Below are 12500 nucleotides of genomic sequence, written 5' to 3' on the forward strand. Positions count from 1 at the left end.
TGTCCACTTGGATCCTTCCTTCCTGCTCTAAATTTTCTCACTCAGCCTGTCATGAAGGGTGATCGTTCCCAGCCCTCTATCGTCATGTTCCCTTAACCTCACTGATTTCTAAATTCTTCGAGTCTGTCCTCAACATACGATTCAAAGGCGTCTTTTTCATAACTCTCCTGACCACTAGTACACGGATTTCGCTATGGGTGATCCTTTGTCCTACTCGTATATTCCTTTCAGATTTCATGGTCATCCTTCACTGGGGATTTAAGTGTAGTCTTTGCTAACGCTCTAATATCTAAAAGGCCTTCGATCGAGTCTGGTACAACTTTTTTTTTATTTCCAGACTGCTGTCCTATAGTTTCCGTACTCTCTGCTGTGCCTTCACCTTCATTTTCCTCGCTGCCTATGTAGACGACCACTGTTCTTTCAGAGCTGTCAGTTGTGGTGTTTCTCATGGTTCTGTGTCTCAATAGATCTCCATTTTTTTTTTTCCCAATGTTATTATGCTGTCTACATCTCATACGCTTTTAATTCTCTTCTGTGTCCATTACCAGCAGTCACCACAGCACTCGCGTAATGAGTTTTTGGCACAGCAAAGTCAAGATTTATCTAATATGCCTGAATGGATCCTAGGGTACATTGTTTTGTAATGACCCAGAAACTCGGTTCCTTAATCTTTTTACTTCTCATAGTCTTCCATACGACTGCCTCATTACCCACACCAATTCAGTGTTCAGTCGTTCATCTCAGAGTTTTCGGTGTCTCCTTAGTGATCTGCCATGAAAATTTTACAGTGCTTCTTTTGCGTCGTGGTTCTTCAACGGCAGGGTGTGTTTGACCTACCCTCAGCCTTTGATTTTCGTTTTTGTATTTAAAAAAAAAAAATCTTTTAGGGAGGGCTTTAAGACCGTCTCTTCTCTTTGTTCATTGAAGTGACACAGATGATTTGTCTATGAACGCTGAAACTTTTAGTAATTTAAGCAGAATCCTGAGATACGAGACATATCCAGATACTGTATATACATCTCACTAGTCACGTACAGTAATGATGAAAATTCTGATTTTATGGCAGAATATCTGGTAAATCTTGCTGTAAGTCAAGATGGATTATTTGGCAACTCCATAAAAAGAGTTGCCGGTGAAAGGATTGTGTGGAGAGCGTTGTGAGCTGGTGTGGTGTCGGATTAGAGGGAGGAGGGGAGCTTGGGTAAATTATGAGGAAGGGGCAGTGGCAGGGAATAGGAGAGGAATGGTGCTGGAAAGATATACCACAAAGATGGCAATGATGGTGCCAGAGAATATGACCCGTGTGCTGGGTGCTGTAGGAGACTTCTTAGGGCTACTGGCTATTATTTTGCTTGCAACATCCAGTATTCTCTCGTATGCTATTCAATCGTCATAGTATCCAGACAGTTTGGACCAGTTACATGAAGTATAGAGGAGCAATAGGGTAAAGAGGGAAGGATGGTGTGGGAGATGAGACGAGATGCAAGGGAGAATGAAGTGTAAGGCAGGTGGTGATGCTGGTATGAGGAGGAGTGATGAGTGACAGTGTTAGGCACCACCACCGCTGACCACACGGATGTTTCCCTTACTTCATGGCTCTGTCTGCTCTCACTCCCGCAACCAACACAGTCATGAGGTTATATATGCATTTGTATTAGGTCTGTTTCGTGTGTGGGTGTGGGTGTGGGTGTGTGTCAGAGTCAGTCAATGTCAGAGTCGGTGTCAGAGTCAGTCGGTGTCAGAGTCAGTCGGTGTCAGAGTCAGTCGGTGTCAGAGTCAGTCGGTGTCAGAGTCGGTCGGTGTCAGAGTCGGTGTCAGTGTTAGAGTCAGTTTCAGGGCAAATGATGGGGTTGAGAGTGGTTGAGAGTGGCCGTGTGTTATTATGCTTGATCATATTATTTTGCCTCGTTTGCACCAGCGCGCGCACATTCCTTTTGGTGTCATTCTTCCATTTACTTCAGATGGCTGTTGTAGTGCTTTGTATGACTAATGACCTGAGTTCTTTGAAGGTCAGATTTAATGCGGGAGGGGGAAGTATGTTCAAAAACCATCTTTATCAAGTGTCACCTTATTGTCGTGCTAACTTATTAGGGCTAGGATGACTTAAAAACTGGTTAATTGAAGCACCACTTAGAGGTAGGGGAGTTTATTTTCTTATTTTTTTCTAGAAATGTAGGCCCTTTTCTTTATATAATGATTTAATAACCTAAATACGTGCCTAGCATTGAGTAGATGAGTAACAGTAAACGAAGTAAGTTTTTATTTTATACAGAACTGCACTTTGCTGAAATGTTGATGTGCAATGGTTATGTTGTTGCAGGTGAACAGCGGGTCGGTGGCTGCGAATGCGGGGCTACAGGCGGGAGACGCCATCGTCAGCATCGGGGGCAGGGACGCCCTAGCCCTCAGGCACAAGGAGGCTCAAGAGGCCATTGTGAAGGCTGGCAACTCTTTCGACCTCGTTGTCCAGAGGTAAGTTACAGGAGGAGCAAAGATAAATTATTGCTCTGGTCCCAGTGCTCTCTCACCATAGATTCCTTTCAGTAACATGAAAATCAACAGTGAATTTGTGAACAGAACTTGTGAAAGACGCAAGAAAAACATATATCTCAATTTAACTGCCACTAAACTTCTGACGGCGACAGCGACAATTTAACGCACGAGCGCCTGAGGCCACTAGGTCCATACAGCGTTTTAAATGACCTTGGAATTATGAGTTTCTGTCTTTTTCATACACCGTTGACGCTCAAACTGCACCGAGGTAAAATGTGGCATAACAGAAACAACGAATATGTGAGCAAAAGGAGAACACATAAATAGACACACCGAAATGCAAGGGCGGAGAGAGGGTAACATATCCTGGCTGGGTGTAATAATGGTGGCCGGAGTGAGCAAGGATACACACACACACACACACACACACACACACACACACACACACACAAGCAACCTTCATTACGCACACTCAGCCACTTAACGCCATCACATGCTCTGCCTCATACATGGTCCCTTGCAGTTTTGAATACACGCACGCCCCACCCCCACTCCACACCAGTCTACGCCTCATCATACTACATCATAACACACCACACCAAACCACACCCAGAACACACACACACACACACACACACACACACACACACACACACACACACACACACACACACACACACACACACACACACACACACACACACACACACACACACACACACACACACACACACACACACACACACACACACACACACACACACACACACACACACACACACACACACACACACACACACACACACACACACGTATATGTACATATACATATACGTATTCACTGTATGTATGTCTCTCTCTCTCTCTCTCTCTCTCTCTCTCTCTATAATGTGTGTGTGTGTGTGTGTGTGTGTAATTCACCGGGTCGGTCAGGATCACTTGATGGTCGTGATCGTCAGCTTTTTACCCTCCCGGAAGGGAGCTGAGAGCTCATATAGTCCGATCTAAGGGCAAGGCTGTGACCTTTACACACGCACACACCCGTCCCCTTGCTCAAGGGGGACAGTAACCACCCACTTCGTCAGTGAAACTTTTCGCAACCTGAGCGAGGCGCGAACTCCCGTCCACCAGTTGGCAAGCGAGAACGTTACCACTGCACCAGCGAGCGGTGTCTATGCATGTGTGTGTGTGTGTGTGTGTGTGTGTGTGTGTGTGTGTGTGTGTGTGTGTGTGTGTGTGTGTGTGTGTGTGTGTGTGTGTGTGTGTGTGTGTGTGTGTGTGTGTGTGTGTGTGTGTGTGTGTGTGTGTGTGTGTGTGTGTGTGTGTGTGTGTGTGTGTGTCTATGCGTGTGTGTGTGTGTGTGTGTGTGTGTGTCTATGCGTGTGTGTGTGTGTGTGTGTGTGTGTGTGTGTGTGTGTGTGTGTGTGTGTGTGTGTGTGTGTGTGTGTGTGTGTGTGTGTGTGTGTGTCTATGCGTGTGTGTGTGTGTGTGTGTGTGTGTGTGTGTGTGTATGTGTGCATATGTATGTGTATGTATGTATGTGTGCATATGTATATGCGTGTATGTACAGTATGTATGTGTACATATGTATATGTGTGTAAGCATGTGTGTGCATATGTATATATATATATATATATATATATATATATATATATATATATATATATAATGTGTATATGTATAGATATGTATATATGTATATATCAGTTTATTTTGTTTATTTATTTCTTATATTAAGCCCACGCACACAAATACGCATGCAGGCAAAGACTTGCACATACTTCACACATACACACAAACAAGCAATACAAACAAGCAATAACACAAGAACAATAACACACACACGGCCAGACAACAACACCTGGAGCGGAAAAGGTGCCCTCCATCTCAGACTTCCCCTCCACACCTGCTGTCACCGCACCCACCTCCCTCACTCCTGCCACATCACTCATCAACACTGATCAACATATAGTATATCAGTTTTTATACCGTAATTATATCTCTCTTTATTACTACTAATGCATATGGGATTTAATGATTATATTATGTTAAGACTATTATGTTATAACTGTTGTCAGACGCTCAGTGTCAAAGTTCATTCAAGGTGGTCACATAAAAACCCCGCCACGCATAGCTTATCTGTCACCAGTCATCTCTGCTCTTCCCGCCACTCCATACCGCCCTCCCTCATGCACTCCACCCCATCTATCTAACCTTCTTCTTGGGCTATCTCAGCTCTATAATTCATGTACGCAGCCATATAGTCATTGTCATCCAGTGCCCTTTATGCCGCGTTTACAATCAGAGTACTCACAAGGGCATAATTACTCACTTAGTGCCATATTGTGAGTGGGCTCGTGTTTACCCCGTCGTCACAGTGTCTGCCCCAGTAAAGGTTATCAGGAGGGGCCAGTGTCATGTGCCACAACGAGGTACATCAGTGTGTGTGTGTGTGTGTGTGTGTGTGTGTGTGTGTGTGTGTGTGTGTGTGTGTGTGTGTGTGTGTGCAACGAGGTACATCAGTGTGTGTGTGTGTGTGTGTGTGTGTGTGTGTGTGTGTCTGTGTGTGTGTGTCTGTGTGTGTGTGTGTGTGTGTGTGTGTGTGTGTGTGTGTGTGTGTGTGTACCCTAGACCTGGTAACCCGCTCATACCAGCACTGAGCGGTACAAGTAGGGCTTCTGTCACCTCCCCTGGAACCACAGTAGGGGTGAGGCAGAAGAGAGGCATGCTAGATGAGGTGAGGTGAGGCAGGGGGGTTAGGCAGGGGAGAGGGAGTCACCTGAACAGAAAACATAAAAGAGAGAGAGAGAGACATGAGGTATTTCTAATAAGGAAGATGGGAGAATGAAAAGAATTGCTAGAAATCTAAGGATCGGTGTATCAGAAAGTACTGTTATGGGGAGGTAATTGAGATGAGTGTGTCAGTGTGATAGAAAGCAGGATTTTAGAAATAGACTGGCGAGGCAGATCACTGAAGAGGGAGGAGGTTGCGGTATTGAGAGGCAGTTGGGAGGGTGAGGGAGGGGGCAAGAATAATGCAGTGTAGGTGGGATAAGTATGGGGAGGCAAGGTGAGAGTGAAAGTGAGGCAGTATCAGTGAGACAGTGTATGTACTTGTGATGGATGACTGGGCAGCGGCAGGCAGCATAGGCGACTTTGGTGTGGTATAGGGTAGGGTAGTGTAGGGTATTGTAATGTAATGTAGTGTAGTGTAGGGTAGGGTAGGATAATGAAGTGTGTAGGGTGTGGTGGTGTAGGGTAGGAAGGGTAATGTGCAACGTAGAGTGGAGTGAATGGTGGGGCAGTGTAGTGCAATGTCACGTGTAGCGGTGCAGTGAAAGTGAAGCAGTAATTGAAATCTGACATTTTACTGGATCATATTTTTTTCCCGTCTGCTCAACCTACACATAGGAACCTTTTCCCCCTTGGCCGACCTTCCACCCGTCAGACTGCATGTGAAACTGTGGGCCATATTCTGCATGATACAGGCTCCACAGCACCTCAGCGTCAGTGATTTATTTTGCATATTGCACACTTTTTATCCTCTGGTACGTCACTGAGGGAAAGTATCGACAGTAAAATCATATACGTCACCTTAAAGATAGTATCAAGGTGTGGTATGCACGATAAATAGCCAAGAAGAATATAGTACAGAGCGTCCACTGCCAAGAAGAATACGAGCTTGTGTATAGGGTGACAGCGTAATACCAGGGCTGTCACTCACTCTATAGGAGGGAATTTTATCAGCGGGGAGTGGGACGGACGGACTGTGTGGTGGGCTGGGAGAGGGAGGGGAAGGAGGAACAAAATAAGAAGCCCAGCCAAACCTACACCACATCACTATCTACATCAAAATCTGTTTATCGTCTATGCTTTGTATCTCTCTTACTCTCCTCCTCCTCCTGACCTTCCTCTGGACACTATTTTCCCGGCCTCCTGTTCCATGTGGCTATTTTTAGATGTATACTTTCTCTAATATTCATTGTTTTCGAATGGACTGGCTTGCAAATAAAGGTTCAGGAAAAAGAAAGAAGTGATTCATAAAACGGTGGTGGTGGTGGGTAACGCAAGAGGTCCTGTTGTTCTGACCTGCGCAGTAACTTTTATACTCGTAGTCCTGTTTATTATTTAACCTTATTTACCAACTTCTTCACAGAGCTCTCTTTCAGTAAAAATTCTCTCTCTCTCTCTCTCTCTCTCTCTCTCTCTCTCTCTCTCTCTCTCTCTCTCTCTCTCACACACACACACACACACACACACACACACACACGCACACACACGCACACACACGCACACACACGCACACACACACACACACACACACACACACACACACACACACACACACACACACACTCATCCTGACGGCCACTAATTCTTCACTTAAGAGTTGTCAGGCAGCTGCTGGCGTTGTCACACACACACACACACACACACACACACACACACACACACACACACACACACACACACACACACACACACACACACACACACCACGTCCACAAACAAAGCTGTGTTTATAGTCGTCAATCTGGGTAACTTTGGCCTCGCATAAGCCCTGTGTATTGGGTCATCAAACAGTTATTTCTCTTTGCCCACATCAACACAACAACTCTTTTTACGATTTATGGTCTTTTCTTTGTTGCTTTGGTATCGTCCTTAGGAATTTGCAAACTACACCTCACTATCTCCTTGTATGTTTTTGATGCAAACCACGTCGATAACAGAGATACACAGTGTTTAGGTGTAATAGGCAAGGTGTATCACTAAGGAAGAGGTGTTGCTATGTCGCCTGTGCAGCTAAGGATGCAAGCTTCAATCTTATAGTCTGACAGCTTTTTTAGGATGGGAGAGACCGTTCGTTGTGGAGGGGATAACAGCAACCTCCTGCAACCATTTAATATTCTGTATCCACTGACGTTCTTCATTCTTCCCATCCCTTGGCGCCTTTTTTTTATCGCATGAAAATTCACGTACTGAAAGGGTTATGGTTGTTCAAACCAATCCAGTTACAAAAGAAAATAAGTACAGCATTTTTTACGCGGAATGAAAGAGTCTGAAGGTAGGAAGAATAAAATGAGTCACCTGAATGAAGAGGTTAAGTATGAGACATCTTTCTTTATATAAAACAGCGTGAAGGTAACAAGAGGGCCTTCGCAGTGAGAGATAGACAATACGGTAAAATTATCATGAGAGGTATGCGTTATTTGCTGACCACTATTAATTTGAGTGCTTCGATGATAGGATGATATTATTATTATTATTATTATTCAGTTTTAGGAGATTGGACATGGCATTCATTAATCCCTTCACCAATACAGGTCTCCAATGAGAATAAAATCGTCAGGAGGTAACAAGAATTAACTTAGAAAAGGCGCCATACACCAGCAAAAGCGCGTCCTGGGATCAATGTGTTAATGTTGTATGGTGGTGGGTGTGAGAGATGTGATACGGTGTGATGGTAAAGTGATGGTAGTAATGCAGTGAGGGTTTAGGGGCATAGGTACAACAGGTGCAACTTATACTATATGGTCTGTTGACTGGGAAAACATTATACCCACTCTGCCTCATGACCTTAGCTTGTGTGTGTGTGTGTGTGTGTGTGTGTGTGTGTGTGTGTGTGTGTGTGAGTGTGTGAGTGTGTGAGTGTGTGAGTGAGTGAGTGAGTGAGTGAGTGAGTGAGAGAGAGAGAGTCTGTATCTGTAGTTAAAGCCCCAACTACTTTGAACACACAATTACTTTTTGGCACGTATCATATCTAGTAAATGATCTTCCATGATTTGGATAATGATTACGTTAAAGGTAAAAAAAAAAAAAGTCTTCCACTACTTATAGCTGTCAGTCGAAATAATAATTAAGAGTACGTAACTCATGAAATCTATTATTTTGACTTAAAACTTGCTGAAGCCTGACGTTCCTCTTTGAAATGTTGAAGACTTAATTATGTTTATATGTCATGTTTTTGAGAAGTGAACTTATTTAGTCAACGATAACTGTCACGAAGTCTTATTTTTGCCGATACTCAAGTACAGTTTGTCTTGTGTTGTTTGCTTTAGTAAGTTTTTTTTTTTCTTTCTTTTAAGCACTGGACATAGCAGGAGAGGAAGAGAGAGGGATTGTGTTGCCGTCCTTGGGCAGCAAGAGTACACTGCCAAAGCAAAGGAGTGTTGTTCTTTATTTTGCAGCGGCGTCGTTGGGGTTTGAAATCTTAATTGTTACAGAGATCTTCAAAACATCCTAACAGAGATCTTCAGTTGCAGTTATAATAGATGTTTATTAATTATCGCATTGTCTAGGAGTATACGTGTTCATTTACTGTTTATGAATATCGTGAGTCATGTCCCCAGTGATGGATATTGAAAAGTTATGAGACCTGAAGTGGAAATATCATTGGTTCATCTTGTTATCCGTCTTGAGTGAGTGGACAAGATGCTCAAGATATGCTGTAAGGGCAAGGTGAAGGGCTGACCTACGAGGGACTTCCCGACTATCTCAACGTAGGGTACAACCATAGTGCCACTTTCACCTCACACACACACACACACACACACACACACACACACACACACACACACACACACACACATTTTCCTCGGAGACAATAGGAGGCCACGCGATATCGTACGTCCCTGTAAATCCTGGAAAATATAAAAAACAACAGTGAAGAGAAAGTGTGGGGTGCCAGGACTGTGTGGGCGGCGACGGCGGATCCTCTGGGGGTTCATGGGTCGGGGGTTCATGGGTCGAGGGGTTCATGGGTTGGGGTTTCGTGGGTTGGGGGTTCATGGGTTAGGGTTCATGGATTGGAGGTTCGTGGGTTGGGGGTTCGTGGGTCGGGGGTTCATGGGTTCGGGTTCATGGATTGGAGGTTCGTGGGTTGGGGGTTCATGGGTCGGGGGTTCGTGGGTTGGGGTTCATGGGTTCGGGGGTTCATGGGTTGGGGGTTCATGGGTCGGAGGTTCATGGGTCGGGGGTTTTTGGGTTGGGGTTCGTGGGTTGGGGTTCATGGGTCGGGGGTTCATGGGTCAGGGGTTCATGGGTCGGGGGCTCATGGGTTGGGGGTTTATGGGTCAGGGGTTCATGGGTCGGGGGTTCATGGGTCGGGGGTTCATGGGTTCGGGTTCATGGGTTGGGGGTTCGTGGGTCGGGGTTCATGGGTTCGGGTTCATGGGTTGGGGGTTCGTGGGTTGGGGTTCACGGGTTGGATGTTCGTGGGTTGGGAGTTTGTGAGTTGGAGGGTTATTGGTCAGGCTCAGGGGTCATGGGTCGGTGGTCATGGGTCAGAGCTCATGAGTCAGGGGTCGAGGGTCGGGGTCAGAGGTCATGAGTCAAAGGTAAGGGGTCAGAGGTCAAAGGTCGGGGTCATGGATCAAAGGTCGGGGTCAGGGGTCAAGGATCAGGATTCGAGGTCATGGGTTGGGATTCAATTTGTCATCTTGTTGATCAGGTACCTACTCGGTCAAGGACGCCACTCAAATATCCACGTACAGTACGTCTGTGTATTTACTCTCTCTCTCTCTCTCTCTCTCTCTCACACACACACACACACACACACACACACACACACACACACACACACACACACACACACACACACACACACACACACACACACCGGCCATGAATGGAACCGAGATTAGTGAAAGCAAATTCGTAGTATAACCTTGCGTGTGGTAAATATATGCAAAAATCCAGTAGGGCTATGTCAACTGGGCTGCTGAGTGTAAGGGTCGAGGCAAATTTACATGACCTAGCTTATGGCAGTCGGGTCAGGTTTGTGGTGCAAGGTTGTGTGCTTAGCTTGTGTTTGGTCGAGTGTTACAGGTGCGATGTGTAACTGTATTTCCTTCGTCTTAACTCGTCCCTGATTTTCTTCCTTTTGCAGTTTATTTCACGTAATTCACTAAAGGAAAAAGTTAATACAACGACTCTGCATCCTTCCCATAGCACTTCATCATAACTAGTATCATATCTTCTGCTAATCTAATGTAACAACTGGGCGTTCAAGATAGAAAGACGGCAGTTTAAGTTCAAGTTACAGTAAAAAGAGTATAGCGCTGTGCTAGTGGTAGATTAACAGTAGGTGTAGTAGGGTGATGGCAACAGAAACGAGGATAATGGTATACCGCCCTTACTAGAGCTTGATGAAGATCCCCAACTCATTTCAGCTCAGTCTGATGGCCAAGTGTAGTTCATATTGGGAGGCTGGTTTGACTGGGAACCAAGGAAACTTACTTCTACTTTATAAGGGTTCATCGAATTTTATGCAACCGCAACTTGTTCAGATCGTGGGAGTAGCTCAGTTCCATCAGGTAAAATCAAATCGAGTATAGTGACTGTTGTGGAAGTACGAGTGAGAATGGACCATTGGTGTACCCGAGTGCTACCAGGGCCGCAGGAACCCACCTTTCATTTCCACTACCCGACCCTCACCACACATAGCCTTCCCAAGACCTCATGGCCAACGAATGATTCTCGAGGTCCTCTCTAGATCTCTCAGCAACTACCGGTAATTTCGAGACCTCTTCAGTACTTCATTCTAACTCTACGTGCTACCTTCACCAGCATCCAGCAGTTGTCTAGTCAGAGCGTCAGTACCGCATGAATTTGTTACACGTCTGCTCTGATCGACACTCCATCATGGCACTACCTCCGTGGGTGGTGGTGATGATGGTGGCCTCCCTCCCCTCTAGGCCACACAGGCAGCCTCTCACAGCCTGACTGGGCCACCTATAGCTCACTGGCCTGGCCTCTCGCGTGTCGGGGTTGCAGTGTTGTGCCAGTTAAAGCGGTCAGCCATTTGGACACAATGTTTTCATGTACAGTTTCAGAAAACAATATCGCCACTCTTTTTAGTCCAACAATTTTACATCCCTTGACACAGTGTTCTGTACCGAAGACTGTATTGCTGACTGTCTATTTATCGTAGGATACTAGCATTCACAGCTGTACATCGTCACTTGATTCATGTTCGGACTTCACATTTTACGATGTGATACCCATCACTTCTAAGAATTTTTGTATAAAGAAAGAACTGATACCTAATGTAAAGAGGCAACTGAGAGCTATAATTCCTTCAGTATCCAGTATCGGCGAATTATTTGTAGAGAGGAGCTTTGCTTTGCCATTTTTGGATACATCTGTAAGGATCCTAATTGCATATCAGAATACAGTTTAGTACAAAATGTTGGAGCGACGAGCACTGAGGAGGACATGGCGTGAGTGACAGAACATGATGACGTAGGTGCAGCTGACGAGAGAAGTAAACAGAGAAATCTACCGCATCATGGCCATTGAGCGAAGGGAGTTTGTCGTGGGGAGGTCAACTGGGCTACTGGACCAGTTCTTTGCACTAGTCCACCGTACACCACCAAAAATTGGGCTAACTTTATGGTTCTGAATACTGCGTGGGTAACGGGTTAATTACTCGATATACTGGCTAGAACCTTATTCCTGTGGCTTATTTTTTTTTTTCAATTTACAGTTTACGTTATGACAAACTGGGCTGTTGCGGAGGTGCTGCCATTGCTACAGCGCCTTAATGAATGTGTGTGTGTGTGTGTGTGTGTGTGTGTGTGTGTGTGTGTGTGTGTGTGTGTGTGTGTGTGCGTGTGCGTGTGTGTGTGCGTGTGCGTGTGTGTGTGCGTGTGCGTGCGTGTGTGCGTGCGTGTGTGTGTGTGTGCGTGTGTGTACACATGCGTGCGTGTGCGTGCGTGCGTGCGTGTGTGTGTGTGTGTGTGTGTGTGTGTGTGTGTGTGTGTGTGTGTGTGTGTGTGTGTGTGTGTGTGTGTGTGTGTGTATGTGTGTGTGTATAAATACATACATAATATGAGAGAGAGAGAGAGAGAGAGAGAGAATTTTATAAACACTACACCTACACATCCTCCTTGTCTGTGTGAAGTGGACTGGACAGCATCTGATGGTAATGGTGGTTGTTGTGTGTGGGCGGCGTGTCACGGGTCCCACTGCTGCTGGTAACTGTGTCATGGCCGGTCCAGCTGCTC

At 45.5% G+C, this 12500-nt stretch overlaps 1 protein-coding gene across 1 annotated transcript in view; it reads left to right on the forward strand.

The window, feature by feature from the left end:
• Nucleotides 1-12500, forward strand: part of Zasp52 (Z band alternatively spliced PDZ-motif protein 52) — a 150459-nt gene that overhangs the window by 93153 nt on the left and 44806 nt on the right. Inside the window, exon 2 of the mRNA XM_080284488.1 lies at nt 2321-2472. Coding sequence (XP_080140614.1) covers nt 2321-2472 — 152 coding nt within the window. The remainder of the gene's footprint in view (nt 1-2320; nt 2473-12500) is intronic.

Source organism: Coenobita brevimanus, chromosome 101, assembly GCF_032717465.1.
Source record: "Coenobita brevimanus isolate Jiangsu-jjx chromosome 101, ASM3271746v2, whole genome shotgun sequence".
Lineage (NCBI taxonomy): Eukaryota > Metazoa > Arthropoda > Malacostraca > Decapoda > Coenobitidae > Coenobita > Coenobita brevimanus.